Source organism: Ovis aries, chromosome 2 (genome assembly GCF_016772045.2).
Source record: "Ovis aries strain OAR_USU_Benz2616 breed Rambouillet chromosome 2, ARS-UI_Ramb_v3.0, whole genome shotgun sequence".
Classification (NCBI taxonomy): Eukaryota; Metazoa; Chordata; class Mammalia; order Artiodactyla; family Bovidae; genus Ovis; species Ovis aries.
The window spans coordinates 235,290,681-235,311,419 of NC_056055.1; the positions used below are offsets into that span (position 1 = coordinate 235,290,681).

A 20,739-nucleotide genomic window follows, 5' to 3' on the forward strand; every position below is an offset into this window, starting at 1 on the left:
TTGTTGGGAAGCAGAGATTTATTGAGGAGACTAAGGGTCTGTGAACTCCTCCCCTTCCTCCAAACCGCCCTTTTCCCCCATCCGGGCAGCAGGGCCCCAGGATGCCGGGGCTTTAAGCAACCAGAGCGCTGAGCATCTCCCCAACTCTACCCCAACCCTTCTCCAGGTGCTGGCTCCTCTGGGGCGCCCCTCTCTTCCTTCGTCACAGGTGGGCTGGGGAATGGGTAGCGGGTGGTACAGGAGACACGCAGGGATCCCTTAGCAGAGGGTGAAGCGCCGGGCACTGATGTTCATGCGGGTGAGGCCCAGGTGCCGCAGTGGCGGGGCCAGGGCCAGGCCGGCCCCGGGCTCCAGCTCCAGCTCCATCTCGGCCTCATTCAGCAGCTCTTGGTGCAGGTGACAGACTTGGTCCACCTTCAGCCGGTGCAGCTGGGCCCGCAGCCTAAGCAGCTGCCCTGCCAGCTGCCGGTCCTGTGCCTGCATCTCCCGCTGCGGCCGAGAGGGGGCATGAGCCCGCTGAACCTCCATTCTTCCCTTCCGGTCAACACCCCGGGGGCTTTGCCCAGGCTATGTCCTTCCCACCCCCTCATACCCCAGCTCTATACAGCCCATCTCATAGATCTTGCTCTAAAACTAAGCTAAACAAGTACAGGTACCTGGGGCCTGATCTTAGATCAACTAGATGGAATCTCCAGTCTGGAGGCTGGACATTTTTATATTTGGACATATTAGATTAAGAGCCACCTAGTTAATACTGGCCTCCTCTGGGGACAGCGTGGTTAGTGCCTCCTTTGTATCTTTGGGGTATAGCAATTTGCAGAGGAGACTGGGAGGCCATGCCTTCCCCAGCCATCCCTGGTGGCCCCCAAGGGCAGGACTCTGTCCTGAGCCATGGGAGCACAAGATCAGTAGACTGATGGACTCCTTCTTCAGTAAGGCTCCCTGAATAAAACACTGGACAAGTCCATTCCTGGCTTCTCAACCCTGGGACAAAGCCACAGAAGAGGGCAGTTGCTGGAGGCAGGGTCATTCTCATCCCCTCCCCATACCCGGGGTTTTGGGCCCTGAGGACTTCCCTCAAGGCCCTCTGCAAGGCTGCCCACCCCACCAGACTCACCAGCTCCTGTCGGAGCCACTCAAGGGCAGAGTCCATTGAGTCGAATCCGCAAATGGCCCCAGGTCCCCCGGGCTCGGGTCTGGCTTGGGCCCTGCGCCAGGCCTGGCTCTGGACCCGGGCTGTCCACTCCAGGTATGAGGGCCGCCGTGTCTGTAGCTGCAGCTTGGCCGTCAGCGCCTTCACAGAGTCCAAGCTCTCTGCTTCCTCATCCTCCTCGTCTTCACCCACTGCCTGGAATCTTAATGGTCCCAGGGACATGGTAGGGGGTGAGCAGTGACAGGGAAAGGCTGCAGCTCTGGGGTTAGGGAAAAGCTGGCAGTATGACCCAGGAAGAGGTGGGAGAAGCTGAGGGTGAAAGAAATGTGCCAGGGAGTGTGCAATGGTGAATGTTCAAGGTGGGTCAGGGAGGCTTGAGTGTGTCAGGGTAAGCAGATGAGTGTGGGAGGCTGAGTGTGCCAGGGCTGGGATTTTCCTGGACTGCTATCCCAGGAGCCACGTGATGCCCATCCGGGTGGGGGCAGGAGGAGCCCTGCGCCTCTGGCCCCTTGGATGAAATTTATTGTCTTTGCCCAAAAGGAGACACCCAGTTCCCAGAAAGGAAGTTGCTCCAGGATAAGAAAAGCATCGTCCACACCAGAGTCTTGGCCCTCTTCCCAAGACCCAAGTTAAGGGATTTGGGAGGGGATAGGAGGCTGACAAACTGCCCCCAGTCCTGACTCATGACTGTGGCCCTTTAGCAAAGGAATAGTGTCCAGATCCTCAATTTGGGAGTCAGGAGACTTGGGTTCAGGTGCTGGCTCTGTGGGACCTTGGACAAGTCACTGACTCTGTTGGGACAGATCAGTGATTTCAAGCTATATTGTAAGGAACTTTGGGTTCCCTTGGAAATCCCACAAGGACTGTGTGCCGGGTAAGGGCAGAGCTGTGGATGGGCTCCTCGACCTTCCTCTCCCTGCCCCTCCCAGGGCTTCAACCAGAGTATTTCCCTTTTTAAAGCTTTGTATTGAAATATAACACACACCCAGAAAAATTTACATGTCATAAATACATGGCTTAGTGAATTCTCCCCAACTGAACACACTGATGTAAACAGATCAAGCAAAGGAGTATTACCATCACCCAGGAAGCTCCTTTGTGTTGCTGGTCTAGACCAACTCTCCTAAGGGTAATGTAACCAAGCATAGCTTGCTCATGTACCTACAGTTGAGAAAGCCAAACTCTGACAGGGTGTTTGCAGCAAAGTAAGGGTTTATTGCAGTGGGGGCAAGCAGGGGAGTGAGAGACAAGTCTCAGATCCACATCAACTTGGTCTTTGAGTGTTAGGTTTTTGTTTTTTGTTTTTAAAGGGGAAGAACTGGACTTCCCCAGTGGTCCAGTGGTTAAGACTTCCACTGCAGTAGGCACGGGTTCAATCCCTGGTTGGGGAAGTTCCGCATGCCACGTGGTATGGCCAAAAGAAAGAAAGAAAAGAAAAAAAAGGGGAAGAGCAAAGAGGCTGGGATTAATCATCACCTTGTGAAGTTTCTGTGACATTTCTTAATAGTAGTTTCAGAGTCAGAATGTCTCTTCAGTTCAGTTCAGTTCAGTCCCTCAGTCATGTCTGACTCTTTGCGACCCCGCGAACCACAGCACGCCTGGCCTCCCTGTCCATCACCAACTCCTGGAGTCCACTCAAACCCATGTCCATTGAGTCAGTGATGCCGTCCAACCAACCATCTCATCCTCTGTCATCCCTTTCTCCTCCTGCCCTCAATCTTTCCCAGCATCAGGGTCTTTTCCAATGAGTCAGCTCTTCGCATCAGGTGGCCAAAGTATTGGAGTTTCAGCTTCAGCATCAGTCCTTCCAATGAACCCCCAGGACTGATCTCCTTTAGGATGGACTGGTTGGATCTCCTTGCAGTCCAAGCGACTCTCAAGAGTCTTCTCCAGCAAAAAGCATCAATTTTTCAGGGCTCAGCTTTCTTTACAGTCCAACTCTCACATCCATACATGACCACGGGAAAAACCATAGCCTTGACTAGACAGACCTTTGTTGACAAAGTAATGTCTCTGCTTTTTAATATGCTGGCAAGGTTGGTCATAACTTTCCTTCCAAGGAGCAAGCATCTTTTCATTTCATGGCTGCAATCACCATCTGCAGTGACTTTGGAGCCCAGAAAAATTAAGGCAGCCACTGTTTCCACTGTTTTCTCATCTATTTGCCATGAAGTGATGGACCGGATGCCATGATTTTAGTTTTCTGAATGTTGAGCTTTAAGCCAACCTTTACACTCTCCTCTTTCACTTTCATCAAGAGGCTCTTTAGTTCTTCTTCACTTTCTGCCATAAGGGTGGTGTCATCTGCATATCTGAGGTAATTGATATTTCTCCCGGCAATCTTGATTCTAGCTTGTGCTTCTTCCAGCCCAGCATTTCTCATGATGTACTCTGCATATAAGTTAAATAAGCAGTGTGACAATATACAGCCTTGACGTAGTCCTTTTTCTATTTGGAACCAGTCTGTTGTTCCATGTCCGGTTCTAACTGTTGCTTCCTGACCTGCATACAGGAATGTCTCTGGTTTATGATCATCTGGCCAGGTGGCACATGGCTCGGGGCTGATAAGTTCATCTTGTCCTAGAGAAACAGCTTGAATTTGTATGTTAATGATGATACCTAGGATAGCAATTTCAGTACCTTAATGATATTATCAACAATAACAATTTTAGACATCTGACTCTGTGGGGTTTTTTTGTTTGTTTGGTTTTCAGCCTAGGCACAAGGCATGGGGGATCTTAGTTCCCCAACCAGGGTCTTAACCACTGGACCACCAGGGAGTTTTCCAACTCTGGTTGATTAGTGTTCATCTAGCACAGAATTGCGGAGAAGGCAATGGCACCCCACTCCAGTACTCTTGCCTAGAAAATCCCATGGACAGAGGAGCCTGGAAGGCTGCAGTCCTTGGGGTCGCTGAGGGTCGGGCACGGCTTCACTTTCACTTTCACTTTTCACTTTCATGCATTGGAGAAGGAAATGGCAACCCACTCCAGTGTTCTTGCCTGGAGAATCCCAGGGACAGGGGAGCCTGGTGGGCTGCCGTCTATGGGGTCACACAGAGTCGGACACGACTGAAGCGACTTAGCACCAGCACCAGCACAGAATTAAAGTCAATTCAGTTCAGTCGCTCAGTCTTGTCTGACACTTTGCAACCCCATGGACTGCAGCACACCAGGCTTCCCTGTCCATCACCAACTCCTGGAGTTTACTCAAACTCATGTCCATTGAATTGGTGATGCCATCCAACTATCTTATCCTCTGTCTTCCCCTTCTCCTTCCACCTTCAATCATTCCCAGCATCACGGTCTTTACAAATTTACAGTTCTTCGCATCAGGTGGCCAAAGAATTAGAGTTTCAGCTTCAGCATCAGTCCTTCCAATGAATATTCAGGACTGATTTCCTTTAGGCTGGACTGGTTGGATCTCCTTGCAGTCCAAGGGACTCTCAAGAGTCTCCTCCAACACTACAGTTGAAAAGCATCAATTCTTTGGTGCTCAGCTTTCTTTCTAGTCCAGCTCTCACATCCATACATGACTACTGGAAAAACCAAAGCTTTGACTAGACAAAGGGGATAAATAAGATAAAAAAGTTTTGGATAGAGTGATTAATCATAAACTCAGTAAGGGAACTTGGTTTCTGGGGAACCCAGTTTCAGTAATACTGCCCTAATTTTTGACAGCCTAGATTAGTTTTGCCTTTTTGTATACTTTCCAGTGTTTCTTAGTCTTTAACATGGATCCTAATCCCCTGGAAACTTATCAAAATAGACTGCCCCATTCCCAGAGATTCATATTCAGTATGTTTGGGGTAGGGCCTATAATTTGCATTGTTAATGAATTCCCATCCCAGCTAATGCTCTTGGTCTGGAATTTTACAATTTATACTCTTTATATCTAGTTCCTTTTATAGAGTAGTTCCAACTTTGTGTTTATATTATGTGTGTGTGTGTGTGTGTGTGTGGTGGGGGGAATCCACTTATGATTTCATTATTTGAAAGAAGGGTTTTGCATACACACAAAAGCCTGGAACCTAGTACACCAGAAGGCTCTTTAAAGGCAGGAGTATCTTTTATTTTTCTTAGTGATTATCACTTAACACATTGTAGGCATCCTTGTTTAAGAAATAAAAGAATATCTGGATGGATGGGTCCTCCAGTAAATAGATTTAAGCTCTTGTAATTTACCAGCTTAAGTGTGTCTCTTGCCAGACTGAAAACCCTGTGAAGGAAACACCCTTGGGTCTCTAGGGCCCAGCTCAGTGTATAGGCAATTCCCCTTTGGTCAAAGGATGGAGTGATGAGGGATGGGGCTCCGGAGGGCAGAACTATACCAGAAGTGGCCCCCCGTAGAGGGCGCCCTCAGGCAGGGACTGCCAGCTGTGGTGGGGGAGGGGTGCCAGCTAAACAGCTGCTTGCATTTAAGGTGGACCCAGGGATTTCCCCACCCAGCCTCAGCTGCAGGAGAGGATGCAGACACTTCCTAGTTTCACACTCACCCTTTCCACCCCTCCCACCAGGGTACAGGAGAAGAGACGGGTATTTTTCTTTGTTTTTTAAATCGGTGGGAGTGCCAGCACCTTAGAGATTTTTTTTTTTAATGCCTCCTGCGATCCAGACACGAGGTCTTAAAGGACTTTAGCAAGATTTTTCTCCCCCATTTCACAGATGCTGAAACTGAGGTTTCCCTAACAGGTTCTAGTCCCGGGGTCCTCACTAAGAAGTGCTAGCAATGGGGTGGGGGTGGGGGAATTCCTGTGAAACTGTGAGATTTCTTCCTCCAAGGGGCCTCCTTAACAGCTGTCCTGCCGGCGTCGCCAGCTACCCAGCCAGTTCCTGTCCCTTTCAGAGCCCGCGCTCACCCCGCCTGACGCAGGGAGTCAAGCCCTGCCGGGCGTCAGGCCGCTGGAGGAATGGAGTTCGCGGAGCTGATCCGCACAGGCCAGGCCCAAGCCGAGCTCCTGCGGGGTCCGGAGGAGCCCCCACTGCGTGGCACGCTTTGCATCACCGGCCACCACCTGATGCTGTCGCCAGGGCCCCAGGCGACTCCAGACCTGTGGCTGCTGCTGTTGCGTAACGTTGACTCCATCGAGAAGCGGTGAGACGTGGCGGGGGCGTCCCCGTAGTCGGGGAGCGCGTGGCTCGGCAGGGAGAGGGAAAAGGGCTAGCGTAGTTGGAGGGGTGCCCCGCTGCAATCCTAAGAAATTCCTTTCTCCTCCCCCTGGGTCAGTGGACATTAAACCTAAAGCTTGTGCATTCCCAGGGTCGCGGGTGACTCGGGCACCATCACGCTGCGCTGTAAGGACCTGCGAGTGTTGCAGCTGGACATAGAGGGCGTGGAGGCCACGCTGGACATCGCCCGCTCCATCGAGGTATGCCAAGGATGCAACGGAGGCACTTAAGTTGCCCTATCCCGTAACGGGAGGAGTCAGCAGGGTTTACCTCTCAACGGGGCTCAGCGTCCAGGTTTGTCCCGGAGCAGAAGGGGATGCAGGGTTGTCTGGAATGCATGGAGAGGCAGCAGCTGCGGAACGGAGGGCTGGATTCCGATCTTTTCCAGATCTCTTGACTTCCTTCCCCAGGCGCTGTCCTCCCTGGAATCGGTCATCACCTCCTTTCCGTTCTTCTACCGTCCCAAAGGTTTGAGGTTAGGCGACGCCTGGCACTTCCACCCTCCCGAATGCTACTACAAGCGAGTAGCTCGCGAGGTGGGCGCGGTCGTGCGGGGCTGGGGATATGGGAGAGCCAGGTCTGGAAGGGGCGCGGGGACTGGTCACTCATCGGGTGCCATAGACCGGGTCTTCACTCGTCCTTGTGCCGCAGACCAACGCGTGGCGGCTGAGCGAGGCGAACGAGGACTTCAGCTTGTGCCCCAGTTACCCTCGCGCCGTGATCGTGCCTCGCGCGGTGGACGACAGTGCCCTGGCGCGTAGCGCCCGCTTCCGCCAGGGAGGCCGCTTCCCTGTGCTCAGCTACTACCACGCTCCCAGCGGAACCGTGAGCCCCGCCCCTCCCCAGACTCCGCAGCTAGGACCCTCTGCCTCCCTATTTGGCTCCACTCTGCACTGGCCGGCTCTTCTGCGGTCCTTGCCGTAACATGGCCCCGCCCCCTCGGCTCAAGCTTGCCTTCACCGGTGCTGACCCCGCCCTTCTCCGCAGTTTTGGAGTCTTCCCGCTTCTGGCTCCGCCTCCGGCTGGTCTGGTCCCCTCTCCGAAACCTCCTCTTCTTTTGTCCACCCGTGACCCGCCCACGGCCTACTCTCGGGTCCCTTCCCGCTCTGGCCACAACCCACTGAGACCCGATTCGAAGGCCGTAAGGTTCCTGAGCTCCATCTAGCCTGACCCAGCCAGCTCTAGATCCTCTCCAGTGTGTACACGCGGCCCAAGGGATGCTCTGAGCGAAGTTCCTGAACCAAGCCTGGGTGGGTACAGTTTCTGGAGCTGGATCCCTGTCTGCAGGTGCTGCTACGTGCTGGTCAGCCCCTGACTGGGCCCCAGAAGCGGCGTTGCTCTGAGGACGAGGACCTGCTGAGAGCTGTGTTGGCGGGGGCTCGGCCCGGGGCCCGGGGCTTCATCGTGGACACGCGCTCGCCCCAGGCCGCCAAACAGGCCCGCATGACTGGTGGAGGCACCGAGGCCAAGGCTGCCTACCCTGGCTGGAAACGACTGCACCGGCCCCTGGAGACGTAAGGGGCTTTCTCATGCCTGCCTAGGGTCTTTCCTCTAGGACTCTTTATGGATGGGGGTGGGGGACTGGCATCTTCTAGGAACTTCCAAGACTGTTTGATTTTTCCTGGTAGCCATCCTGCCAGGTGGGCATGGCCACTTGCAGGCACCCACTGACAAAGCTCTTTCCTCTCTAGGCATCCCAACTTTGCCTCAAAAGAGAAATCTCTTCTTTACATTAAACTGAAGTGTGTCTTCCAGGAACAGCTTCATCGTACACACACATTCTCTCTCCCCCCCCCCCCCCCCCCCCCCCCGCACTGGTCCCAGCCGTGCCCTGAGGGCTGTACCGACACAGTTGTTATCTGTTCCCGCCATCTCCAGGTGCTGGTAGTACCAAGAGGAGATCCTGAGGGACTTTTGTGCTTTGAGGAGAGTGGACTGCTCCCCTATCCAGAATACAAAACTGTTGATTCATTTATTTGACCGATTGACCCAGCAGAGAGGCTGAGATGGTGGCCAGCCCAGACATGGCTGGCAGATCAGCAGTAAACGGGCAATTATAGTTCAGTGTGATAAGCAGCAGCACTGGAGGCACTCCCCTCTTAGAACAGGTCGTCCTAAGAAAGCTTCCCTGAGAATAGGGTGCTTTAGTGAGATCTGAAACACAGGAGCGGCAAGCCAGAGGGTGGGAGAAGGACATTCCAGGTGGAAGACCTTCCAGGTGTGTAGCAGCAGGCAGCCTAGTCAATTGCCCTGTGTTGGACTCTGGTGGTGCTAGTGGTAAAGAACCAGTCTGCCAATGCAGAGATGTGGATTCGATCCCTGGGTCGAGGAAGATCCCCTGGAGGAGAGCATGGCAACCCACTCCAGTATTCTTGCCTGGAGAATCCTATGGACAAAGGAGCCTGGTGGGCTACAGTCCATGGGGTCACAAAGAGTTGGACACGACTGAGCAACTTTGCACGCACAGCACAGTGTGGTGGGAGTGTGGAGCGTGAGGTGGAGGTAGGGAGGCTAAAGGGGCGACCCGGGCCAGAGCAAGGGTCTGAGTACCATGATTATGGGCTTAGATTTTATCCTAAAGGCAATGGGGGGTCATTGAAGGCTTTTAAACAAGCCTGAAAAAAGTACCAATTAGATTTTCTGGCAGAAGGTTCCTGGTGATCTAGAACAGTTCCTGGGAAGATTCCAGAATCCAAAGAGTATTCTATACCTCTTGTCAGACTGGTTCTCCCAAGGGAGTACTGTGTAGCTCCCATTGGGCTGGGGTACATCAAGGGGACTGTGACACCTTCATCAAATTGGGAGTTTCCCAGGGCATTCTTTCTGGAGCTATTAGTAATTGCCCTCCGTTCTCCCCCAGGAGCATACTGGACACCTTCGAACCTGGGAGGCTCATCTTTCAATATCTTATCTTTTTGCCTTTTTATACTGTTCATGGGATTCTCGCGGCAAGAACACTGGAGTGGTTTGCCATTCCCTCCTCCAGTGGACCATGTTTTGTCAGAACTCTCCACTATGACCCGCTGGTCTTGGGTGGCCCTGCATGGCATGGCTCATGGCTTCATTGAGTTACATAAGCCCCTTCGCCATGACAAGGCTGTGATCCATGAAGGAGAAGAGGGAAGCACAGAGGATGAGATGGTTGGATACCATCACCGACTCAATGGACATGAACTTGGGCAAACTCTGGGAGACAGTGAGGGACAGGGAGGCCTGGCATGCTGCTTGGGGTCGCAAAAAATCGGACATAATGACTAAACAACAACAGAGCATTGTTTCTCCAAGAGGCAATGCTATGCCTCTCCAAGAGACTAGGTTTCCCCAAAGGGTCTTGGGTCTCCTCCAGCAGATTGGGGAATCCTCAAGGTTAGGGAGTCACTTCCATCAGATTAGGTGGGCTCTCCAAAGGGTCTTGTGTCCCTCTTGTCAGATGGGCTCCTCTGAGGGCTCTGTGTCTCCCTCGCTGGCCTGGAGCCCTTGTTCCAAGGCTGTGCTCACCAGAGCTTTAGACTGGAGGAACAATGACCAGACTCCCGCTTGTGCAGGGGGCGGCCCCTACAGGAGAGCTTCGTGCGCCTGGTGGAGGCCTGCGGGGACCTGGAGCAGAGCATGGACCGCTGGCTTAATCGACTAGAGAGCTGCCGCTGGCTGTCACATGTGAAGGAGACTCTGAGCACCGCCTGCCTAGCAGCCCAGAGCATGGAACAGTAAGACCACCGCCATACAAGACAGGGAACAGGGCAGGGTGGGCAGGGCTCTCCATGCCTGGATGCAAAGCCATGTCTCAGTAAGCAAGCAAAGGTAGCCTTCAAATGGGGCCATTCTATTCCTGACCTGGCCACTCCAGGCAGGGAAGAACAGGCCACTATTGATGAGCCCTGGGCCCACAGGGAAGGGGCCTGTGTCCTGGTACATGGGGCTGAAGGCACAGACAGCACCCTGCTCATCACTTCACTGGCCCAACTCATCCTAGACCCCTTGAGCCGAACCATGGCTGGATTCCAGGAACTAATAGAGCGAGAGTGGATCCAGGTGAGTGGCCGCCCAGCCCAGCCCTACCCCCCTCTATTCAGAAACCCCACTCCCTCATGCCCATCACTCTGCCCCTTCCCCAGGCTGGCCACCCCTTCCAGCTGCGCTGTGCTCACTCAGCCTTCTCCCACGCCCGCCCCAAACACGAGGCCCCCACCTTTCTCCTCTTCCTGGACTGCGTGTGGCAGCTGGGCCGCCAGTTCCCGCTGTCGCTGGAGTTTGGGGAGGGGATGCTACTGGCGCTGTTTGATCACGCCTATGCCTCCCCTTTTGGCACCTTCCTGTGCAACAACGAAAAGGAGAGGTGAGCTAAGGGGCTGTCCAGGTGGGCTAGAGGGCAGGCACAAGGCAGGGGCAGGGTGGGTATCTACTTCCTTAGAAGACATCTTTGGGAATTCCTTGGTGGTCCAGTGGTTAGGACTCAGGGCTTTCATTGCTGGGGACTGGGTTCAATCCCTGGTCAGGGAACTAAGACTGCCCGTCCTCCCTCCCCTCCAAAAAAGAAGGTATCTTTCCCTTTTGAGTTTCTCTTGTAGAAAAACTGTGTGTCCTTTCTGCTCCTGCCTCCGGATCTCACACGTTCCCCTAACTTCTGCAAAGCTAGAAATGAGTGGGTCCACGGTCTGTCCTTCAGACCTACCTACCCTGTCCACAGCCAAGAACCATGCACTCCTAGCTTAAAAACAAGGACTGAACGGGGAAATTGCTGCCAAAATCATTTCTGGGGCTCTCTACCACTTTGCAGGGTTGATTCTAGTGAAGCACTAGATTGGAGGTTGAAAGCGGAGTCAAATTGTTGGGCTCAAATTCTGGCTCACCATTCACCTAATGGATGATCAAAAGCAACCCTGAGTCTGTTTCATCAGTAGCAAGGAAGTGAAGTGAAGTCTCTCAGTTGTGTCCGACTCTTTGAGACCCCATGGACTGTAGCCCACCAGGCTCCTCTGTCCATGGGATTCTCCAGGCAAGAATACTGGAGTGGGTTGCCATTTCCTTCTCCATAGTAGCAAGGAGGTGATAATAGTCACCATAATTTAGAGGTGGGCTATATGTGTGTGTGACAGGATTAGCTGAGTTAAAGCCTAGCAAGTGCTTAACAGTGGGCACACAAGTGGTAGTTGCTTTCATTATTTGGTTGACTTGTTGCTCCCATTAGCCATCTTTCTTTCATCAGACTGAGACAAGGGGAGGGAGGGTTCAGTCCTCTCCACGAAGGCGATCATATATTTAGTGATCTTTTCTTGCCCAGTGGCCTCCCCGTCCTGTTGTTTTCACTAATTCTGCTTATCCAGGTTAGAAACTTTTTACGTCTCTCCCCATCCTTCATATTCAGCTTTTCTTTTAAGAATTTTTCTTAGTCCTTTCCCATCCAAGGCCCCTTCTACTTCCCTAATCCAGACTTTCCTTTCCATGTAGACCATTGGAATAGCTTCCTCACTGCTTATAGTATCTTCACTTTCATCTTTTTTTTCTTTTAAATTCATCAGTCTAGACCTATCAGTATTCATATTGAGCCCTTTCCCACTTTCTTGCTTTTGTTTTTGTATTTCCATGTTCTTGCACACCTAGTGAATTGCTGCTAGACCCAGCTAAAATGGCACATTTTTTAAATTTTTTCATTACTTATTGGGCTGCGTCAGGTCTTAGTTGCAGTATGTGGGATCTTCGTTGCGTCATGGAGATCTCTTGTGGTGCACACTCTCTAGTTGTGGCACATGGGCTCAGTAGTTGCAGTGCCCAGGCTTAGTTGCTCTGTAGCATGTAGGATCTTAGTTCCCTTACCAGGAACTGATCCCATATCCCTGGCATTGAAAGGCAGATTCTTAACCACTGGACCGCAAGGGAAATCCCTCAAATGGCACATTCTTAATTAGCCTTCCATGATCCTTTCAGGCAAAGATAAGCAGAACTCCTTAAGAGCTAGGACTTTGCCTTGTTCCTGCTTTATCGTAGTTCAGGATCTGACTCCCAGTAACATTTGCAGGTGTTATCACTGCCCTGGGGGATCTGTCACCCTACTAACCAGGGTCCCCACCCAGAATCCTATACAGCCAAGTCTGGAGCTCATGGTCTCACTCCCTCCAGATGCCTGTGTGAAGTGAGAACTCGAACACACTCCCTGTGGTCTGGGCTCAGTCAGCCAAAAGAGCAACGAAAGCTCCGGAACCCACTCTACGTCCCCAACCCCCTGGCTATCTGGCCCTCGGCGGAGCCCCAGAGCCTGCGACTGTGGCAAGGTGACCCTCCTCCTCCTCCCTGGCGGAGTTCTCGCCTCTGCTCAGCTTCCTTACCTGTCCTCTTCCTCCTCAGGCCTGTTTCTGCGCGGGACCCGTCCACCTGAGCCTTCAGAGGTAGCGTGGGAGAAAGTGTGGCAAATAGTGACGGATCAGGAGAAGACAGAAGGCTCTCAGCCAACAGATTCAGCCTCTGAGGCTGGACCCTAAGTACTGGTCCTTAGATGGTGTTTGAGATGTTCCTGGAAGCTCTCCAGGCCCCTCAGCACCTCTGGATCTTGGAAGAGAGTGCCTACAACCCAGCCTGGATCCACATGTGAAGTGTCCAAAGTATAGGCGGAAGGTCCAAATAATAAAGGCATCCATGATTGGTATCAGCTGGTTGGGGTGTCACTGAGAAGGGAAAACAATCAAATATCTGACCAGAAACCATTTATTTCCAAACTAGTTTATTTCATAGAGTCCAAAAGCTCCTGTGACCCTGGCTCAGATGGAGGTCCGGCTTCCTTGGGTGTGTGTGCGGCTGCGTGGTGATTGCAGATCACCCGTGCCCCCTGTAGAGGAAGCGCCAGGGAATTCCCAGGTCTGGCTTATTAAGCTTCAAACTCAAATTCAAAGTACTGTGGGTCGAAGTAGTGGATGCGGACGTAACCATCTTCGCCACCGCTGCTGTAGCTGCAAAGAGACAGCCAGGGCCCAGTCAGAGGCCTGCCCTTTGGGAAGCAGGCCTGGGGGACAGGACGTGGGAAAGGAGCAGAGGTGGGCAAACCAGGGCTGGCTCAGCCCCCTTCACCAGGCCCTACCTCTTGCCATCAGGATGGAAGGCAACACTGTTGATAGGTCCGAAGTGACCCTTGACTCTTCCAAACTCTTCTTCAAAGGCCAAGTGGAAGAACCTAGAGGAAAGAGCAGGGTGGGAAGCAACAGTTCATTCAGTCCCCATCTCCTACGAAAACACGTCAACGGGAACCATTCCCCAAACAAAACTATAAAGCAGGGAAACTGGGATAAGGGGGAAATGAATGAGAACAAAACAAGATGAAGTTGGGAGAAGACTGGACCCAAATGTCTTCCTTGCTATGTGCTGGGCAGTGCTCTTAAAAGCGTCACAACTATTAACTTATTTAATCTGCATACTGTTATGAGGTAAGTATAGTATCACTGTGCCCATTATACAGTCAAGGGTGATTGGGCATAGACAACTCCAATGATGTGCAGGGCTTCAGAGTGAGCCCAAGAGTTCATGCTCTTAACTACTGTATCAGACACTTGTCACAGGAGGGCCCCCAGTCTGGCTGCACTCCCAACAGCCAGTGAATTAAGGAAAGTTTCCTTGGTTATCCGGTTTCTGGCCATTGTGAGAGACACCTCATGATGTTTCTGTTTGGAAGCTCTCCTTCCCCCTTTACCTGGCCTCGAACTTGCCAATCCTGGTGGAGGTGGTAGTTACATCCATGGCTTCCTGACCACCGCCCAGCACCACCTGAAGGGAAGAAACTCTAGATGGGTCCAAAGAGCAGGCAAGTCCATTTTCCATTTCTTCCCCCAACCCTAAAAGCCTTTAGTATCTCCTACATCAGACTGGGAAGATATTAAGGGTAAGGAACAAACATCCCTCAGCCACCTCCTGCCCTGCCCCCAGAGCTTCCCCATCATTCACCTTTGTTCCTGCTCTGAGATCTCCTCTCTGCCTGACACTATTTTCCCCCAAAGCTCTTTTCTTAATTGCTAGACAAACAGCTAGATCCTGGAAACAAGGAGTCTTTAGCAAGAAGCTTGTCTGGGTTTCCTCACATGATCGTAGTTGGGAGAGAGGGCAGCTGAGTTGACAGGTCGTTCTGTCCGGAAAGTCTTCTGGTGTTCAAGGGTTGTGGAGTCGAAGAGCTAGAGAGAAGGCAGAGGAGATGTCTCTAAAAGGAGTCTTCTTGGGGGAAGATGAGAGCCCTGCGGGAGGGTAGGAGCAGGCCTGCCAGACTCCTTGCCCAGGCTCACCTTGGCAGTGTTGTCCTTGGATGCAGTGACGAACATGGTCATATCCCTGGATAACTGGATGTCATTGATCTGCCGGGAGTGCTCCTTAACATTCACCAGTACCTCCCCAGACTGCGGACAGAAGAGGGAGGCTCTGACCAGCTCCATTCCCAGCACCCCAGGCTCAGCCAGAATTCTGGACTCTTTCTCATCCCATGAAGGAGGGGGAGGTCAGGTGGGGTCTGCCTTAGTATCCCCTGAATCAACATTTACTCCCACTACCAAGCCCAATCTGGCCCAAGTGTGCAGGTTTCATAAACGCTGCTAGTCCACCTAGGAAAACACACACTTATGGTGACACCTATTAATTAATCATCATGTAACAGTAGAGCAGTTCCATTTAGTCCTTCTTCCAAAAAACACTGAATGGCTACTATTTGCCAGAAGCAGAATATGAGATGGTTAGACAGCCTCACTGACTCCATGGACATGAATCTGAGCAAACTCTGGAAGATAGTGGAGGACAGAGGACCCTGGCATGCTGCAGCCCATAGGGCTGCAAAGACATGGACACAACTCAGTGACTGAATAACAGCAGCAGCAGCAACACTATCTGCCAAGCACTGTGCTAAGCACTTAACAACACTTATTTTCTTGTAATCCCCACAACAATCCTATGAAGTGGATATTTTACCACAATTTTAAAAGGAAACTATGGTTCAGATAGGTGGTGTGACCTGGAGATCTCAAAACCAGTAAAAGGCAGAACCCACTGGCATCTCCTTCCCTCGCAGGGTCTTGGGCACAGTTCATGAGGACCGATGCTCATCCAGCCTTTCTTCAGGTCTTCTCAAAGGGCTCTTTCATCTGATTTCCCTTCCCACTTACAGAACCTGCCAGACTATGTAGTACAAAGAGTTTTAGAATCTGCCCTTAAAAGTACATCTCTGTGGGAGTTCCTTGGTGGTCCAGTGGTTAGAACTCAGTGCTTTGACTACTGACGGCCTGGATTAAATCCCTAAGTGGGGAACTAGGATCTTGCAAGCCTTGCAGCATGGCCTAAAAAAAAAAACAACCAACCTCTCTGTGCCTTGATTTCTCTATTTAGGAAACAAGATTATTAAAAGCCCCTAGGAGTAATTCCCTGGTGGTCCAGTGGGCAGGACTAGTAACAAACAAACAAGTCCCCAGGATCCCTGTAAGGACACTGTGTGTGTGTGCTCAGTCATGTCCAGCTCCTCGTGACCCCATGCACTGCAGCCCCCCAGGCTTCTATGTCCAGGGGATCTTCCAGGCAAGAATTCCAGAGTGGGCTGCCACTTCCTCCTCCAGGGGGTCTTCCTGACGTGAGGACACCGGGACTGGGTCTTACCTGAATTTGAGTGATGGGCGCCTGGCATGCGCTCTGCAAACATTTGTGAAGATGACTAAACGGCCTCAAGCACTGGGCCTCACACAGACTCTCAGAAGACTGCCATCTCCTTCCCTGAGTTACTTTCACCCACTGTCAGGGAAGACTATCTTCGTCTCCTCCATGGACACAGGGTAGGGAGGCATCTGGCGCCTCCATTTTGGGGAACAAGCACCAGTTTTGCAGTCAGGCCTACCTGAGGGCACAGATCAGCTCCACTGTTCACTAGCATCAAGCACTATTCATGGCCTTGACCTTGGTTCCCATTCCCTTCCTGAAGGTAGGCCTGGTGGACCACAGCCAGTGCTTGTTGAGTGACTGACCAACCTTTATGATATCACATCCCAGCATTCCCCAGAAACCCAGGAGCCCACGTGAGAAATCTGAGACAGCCTGGACCCCACCCTTTCGGTCACCCTCCCTCTCACTGGTCACCCTGAATGTCTCCTGCCAGGTGCCCCACATCCCTGTCACTACTGCCTAGTTTTTGTGCATTCTCCAATCTGGCCTGTGAGAGCTTTCTAAGGGAAAAAACCTGGGACTTCCCTGGTGGTCCAGTGGTTAGGAATCCATCTTACAATGCAGGGGATGTGGGTTTGATCCTCAGTCGGAAAACTAATATCCCACATGAAGACTGAGAGCCACAGCCGAGTTCACACACTCTGGGGTGCCACCACCAAGACCCGATACAGCCAATATATAATCAATCAACAAATATTTTAAAAAATAAGAGAAAACCTGATCATCATAACCATTTGAAGATTCCTCCTGCCTAAGGGGAAATCACAGCTCCGCAATCTAGTCCCCGTCCCCCTTCCCCAACACTGCATTCCAGTGAGACCAAACTCCCATTCCTGAAGGATTTGCCTACTCCCTCAACTCTGTGCCTCCGCACACACTGCTCCTGTCTGTGGAGCAACCCCCTCTTCTGGCTTGAAGCTCCATTTATTCTTCACAGCTTAATGTGCATGCCACCTCTTCTGTGACAGAGGGCACTTTCTGTACTTGGTTGAAACCTCAGTAGTGGCACAGCTCACAACCTGACCCATGTGCCAACTGTTTGCAGCCTGTCTCCCAGGGCAGGGTCCATGTCTGATTCCCTTCTTTGTCCTGAGTCTAGCATGGAGCCTGCCACTCAGTGTGGGCAGGGAAACGCTTAATTGTGATCACTGGTAACATGCCCGAGTACTCTATGACAAGTTTTTCAAACACCTGAGGTCATCTGATGCTTGAAACATCTTACAGATAAACAGGCTCTGTAAAGTTATGTAATACGACCAAGATCACATACTTAGAAAATGGTGAAGTCTGTGTGAGTCTGGCCCTCGCTCTCAACCCCCAGGCTCATCCTGCCTCTCACAGAGAATCATTCTGATGGACGTAGGCCTCACCCACCTTACCTTGGCACTATACTGGTTGAGCTCTCCACCTTCGTGGCCTGCGATGATGCACTCTCCCAGAGGTCCCCAGACGGCACTGGTGATCTTGGAGTCGTTGCAAGGGATCCTCATGTAGGGCTCATTGCTGTCTGTGTAGGGCAGCACATGTCAGGCCCTGGGCTCTGGAGCCGTGCCCCTCACCTCAGCCCCAGTCCTGTGCCCCAACCGTGGCGCACCGATCTGGCTTGGATCCCGCAGGTCAAAGAAGCTCACGAAGCACTGGTAGCCCATCTGCTTGTCTGTGGAGAACATGATGATGTTGCCCCCAAAATCAAAGCCACAGGTGCGGACTGCTGAATTGGTCTTGAGCAGGGCCAGCTGCTTCCCTGGGAACAGGCAGAGTCTCAGTTAGTCCCTGCCCCCTGCTGATGCCGGGAGGATGTTCTAACCCCCGCCCACCATTACAATGCACTGTTCCTCCTGCACTGGTGACTCTAGCCCCCCCGCCCGTCTTCTTCCCTCGCTGCTGTGGTTTGGGTCAGGTCTTTTAACTTCTCCACACAGTCCCTCCTCAGACATCCCGCCACTGTGGCACTCACAACGGACGACATTGTATCTGTCTCCACCTCTGGAGAATGTGCTTCTCCATAGCAAAGACCTGCTCTAACTTCTCTGCATGTCACCAGTGCCCAGCAAAGACCTGGGAGAGATCTGGGTACCCAGAAAATATTTCCTAAATGGAGCCGTTCAATAGGCTCCCCTGTCTTCTGTCTGTTCCTGCAATGTTCCCCACTGCTACCTGGGCTTGCCAAAGCTAAACATGCTTGGGGACTTCCCCAGCAGTGGTTAAGACTCTGCCTTCCAATGCAGGGGGTGTGGGTTCAATCCCTGGTCAGGGAACTAAGATCCCAGTTGCCACAGGGTGTGGCCAAAAATTAAAAAAAAAAAAAAGAATTGAACAGGCTCTTCCCTGCTCAGGACCCTCCCCAGCATGAAGTCCTACAGAACAGTCATGTTCCTGAGCTCACATTCAAGGCCCGTCTGGCCCTAGCCTGCCTCAGCTTCTCCACTGCTGTCTGTTTCACCCCCGAGAAGCAGGAGCTCCTGCCAGATCAGATGACTTGGACGTGCCACTTGCTGTGCTTCCACTCTTGCATCTGCCACAGCTATCGCCTCACATGACACTTGCTTTGGGAAGCCTTCCCGGGCTGATCCCATCCCCATTTCAGGCTTCAGGTGCCTCCCCCTCAGCTTTCATAGTGCACTGTGCTACCTCTAACAAGGCTTATATCTCACTGGAGTGCCTCTTTTCATCTCTGTCTCCTGATTTTCTTGTCTCTTTTTCCCTAGACTGGGAACCATCTCTGGTTTTATCTCTATTTCCCCAGAACCTGTTGACCTCAATAAGTATATTGTAGGTCCTCACTGTTTGCTGAAAAAGTGCAGGATCCAGGCTTACCTGTTTCACAGTCCCAGAGACGACAGCTGTTGTCAGCTGAGCCAGTGAGGACATGCTTGGTGTCCCCTGAAGAGGGTGTTAAGAAGCATAACAGAATTCACCTGAGTCCTTGTCCTCTTGGAAGGCCAAGTGAATCATCTCCCTATTCAGCACCAGAGAGCCTTCCTTCTCTCATCCTAACCTCCTCATTCAGAACTGGAACCTGTCCTAAATGTTCCCCGAAATAGTGAACAGACCAAGGAGTAGGAGGTAGGTAGCATCATTCTCCAGACCCCACCAGAGCATCTCAAACTCTCAGCTTCAGGTCAGCAGCTTCTCCATTGCTGGCAGACCCTGGTAGCACAGACTCAGAACAAAGATAAGGATACAGTCAGCGTCCACACACCACACAGCTCCGGTATGGCCCATGTAGGTGCCCAGTCTCTCACCATTCACAGAGTACCATACATTGACAATCTGGAGGATCAAGGACAATGTGACAGGATGATAGGCATTGTGGGCAGAGCCATGGCCTATTTTGCCCCAGAAGCTTCTAGCCAGGCCAGATTCGACCCTCCCCAGCTCATCTCTTGGGGAACAGCAGGTTGCTGGTAAAAAGACCAACTCCTGGATTCTCCTCCTGCTTGCGAAAAAGTCTCCATCATACCAGCCTTTCCCCAGACTCCTAAACCCTTTGAGGAATAAAAGGTCAAGCTGAGTATCAGCCTAGCAAAAGAGTAGTGTTTTGGTGTTCTGTCCAAACAGGAGCCGTTGGTAGGAGAGAAACCTAGGTTCCAGTCCCTGCTCTGCTACTATCTCACTGTATTATTGAAATGTGTGCTTTTCCCCTCTGAACTTCAGTTTTCCCACGTGTAAACTGGCCAGGACAATAACGCCTTTTTCAAAGAGTAGCTGTGAGACTCCAATAAAATAATGTCTAAGGAATTTAAAATGTGTCTAACATTAATATGGTACTCACAAACACTCTTTATTCAAGTAAGCTCTTTATTTGAATAATCTCATTTAATTCTAAAGACAACCCCAAGAGGGAGGTACTATTACTACCCATATTTTGTAAAAAGGGGCTCTTAAAGTTTATAATGGTTAAATGGCATGTTCAAAGTCACACTGCTAGTGAATACAGGACTCAGGATTCAAATCAGGTGTGTCAGCCCCCACGTTTAGCCACTAGGGTTAACTTTCTCCATATGGAGGTGCCTCAAAATGCAGTACTCAAAGGGGCTGTTTGCAGTGAGTGAGTGGCAGGAAGAGGGATGACTGAAATGATACCAAGGACACCTTCTTTAAGGTCTTTATCCTCGCCGCCCCAGGATCAACTTCCCCCTTCTCCAGGTGGTCTGTTCCCCTATCCTTGTAGAATAGTTTTGTTCTTCCCCGGAATGAGCTCCTCTCCGCCCCATGAGCAAGATGACCCACGTCCCCGTCCCCTTTCCACAAGGTACCCTTGCTTTTCTTCTCCCTGGCTACTCCCTCCTATCAACAATGGAGTCCTTTCCCACATCTATCGGTGTAATGCTCTTGCCCTCCAAACCCCGGGCTGATCTCTCCCTACTTCTCAGAACGGGGCACTCCTCGGTTTTTCTCGCAGCAAAACTAGCTTGTCCACCCTTCGCCCCGGGAGAATGAACGCGCCCGCTCCCGAGCCCCCTCCGCAAGGTCCCGGCGGGCCCGCCCTTCGGCCGACGCTCACAGGGTCCTTCGCCACCGTGAAAAGGAGGTCTCCCTCGCGGTTGTACTTAATCTGAGTAATGGACCGCTCATGGCCCTGCAGCAGGATCGGCTTCTGTGGGGACAGGACGGCAGTGTCAGCGCCCAGAATTGGCCCCTACCCCAGCACGGACCCCTACGGCAATACCTTTAACACAGGAGAACTCACCATTCCGGCGGTGACGCGAGGAAAGCGGCAACGTGAGTAGAACCGGAAGAGGCTTT

General features: G+C 51.9%; 3 protein-coding genes across 4 annotated transcripts; 1 reads left to right on the forward strand and 2 right to left on the reverse strand.

Moving 5' to 3' along the window:
• On the reverse strand, positions 1-7,211 carry FAM167B (family with sequence similarity 167 member B). The gene is made up of 2 exons (XM_004005024.5): positions 1,118-7,211; positions 1-489 (listed from the first exon to the last, which is right to left on the reverse strand). The coding sequence occupies exons 1-2, from the start codon at positions 1,373-1,375 to the stop codon at positions 259-261; spliced, it is 489 nt and encodes a 162-aa protein (XP_004005073.3). The 5' UTR covers positions 1,376-7,211; the 3' UTR covers positions 1-258.
• Positions 5,997-12,961, forward strand: LOC101115435 (myotubularin-related protein 9-like). Of its 2 annotated transcripts, XM_012149595.3 has the most exons (10): positions 5,997-6,247; positions 6,413-6,521; positions 6,732-6,857; positions 6,973-7,146; positions 7,609-7,835; positions 9,867-10,028; positions 10,212-10,353; positions 10,437-10,657; positions 12,439-12,590; positions 12,664-12,961. In XM_012149595.3, exons 1-10 carry the CDS (start codon positions 6,063-6,065, stop codon positions 12,795-12,797), a joined length of 1,632 nt encoding a protein of 543 aa, XP_012004985.2. In that variant the 5' UTR covers positions 5,997-6,062; the 3' UTR covers positions 12,798-12,961. The 2 variants fall into 2 exon arrangements, with proteins under 2 accessions (XP_012004985.2, XP_027821148.1); XM_027965347.2 differs by lacking the exon at positions 12,439-12,590.
• Positions 12,962-13,019: 58 nt separating this feature from the next.
• On the reverse strand, positions 13,020-20,723 carry EIF3I (eukaryotic translation initiation factor 3 subunit I). The gene is made up of 11 exons (XM_004005025.4): positions 20,684-20,723; positions 20,498-20,590; positions 19,176-19,263; positions 18,808-18,873; positions 17,585-17,734; positions 17,370-17,497; positions 14,580-14,690; positions 14,382-14,471; positions 13,997-14,070; positions 13,391-13,483; positions 13,020-13,262 (listed from the first exon to the last, which is right to left on the reverse strand). The coding sequence occupies exons 1-11, from the start codon at positions 20,684-20,686 to the stop codon at positions 13,181-13,183; spliced, it is 978 nt and encodes a 325-aa protein (XP_004005074.1). The 5' UTR covers positions 20,687-20,723; the 3' UTR covers positions 13,020-13,180.
• Between the last annotated feature and the right edge of the window lie 16 nt (positions 20,724-20,739).

Coding starts and splice junctions, on each gene's coding strand:
- FAM167B (XM_004005024.5), bottom strand. CDS start 1,375: ATGTCCCTGGGACCATTAAGATTCCAGGCAGTGGGTGAAGACGAGGAG. Junction 490..1,117: donor AGTGGCTCCGACAGGAGCTG/GTGAGTCTGGTG, acceptor TCTCGGCCGCAG/CGGGAGATGCAGGCACAGGA.
- EIF3I (XM_004005025.4), bottom strand. Junction 18,874..19,175: donor GTGGTGTGTGGACGCTGACT/GTATCCTTATCT, acceptor CACCCTCTTCAG/GGGACACCAAGCATGTCCTC. Junction 14,691..17,369: donor TCAACCAGTATAGTGCCAAG/GTAAGGTGGGTG, acceptor TTCTGTCCGCAG/TCTGGGGAGGTACTGGTGAA.
- LOC101115435 (XM_012149595.3), top strand. CDS start 6,063: ATGGAGTTCGCGGAGCTGATCCGCACAGGCCAGGCCCAAGCCGAGCTC. Junction 6,522..6,731: donor ACATCGCCCGCTCCATCGAG/GTATGCCAAGGA, acceptor TTCCTTCCCCAG/GCGCTGTCCTCCCTGGAATC. Junction 7,836..9,866: donor CTGCACCGGCCCCTGGAGAC/GTAAGGGGCTTT, acceptor CCGCTTGTGCAG/GGGGCGGCCCCTACAGGAGA.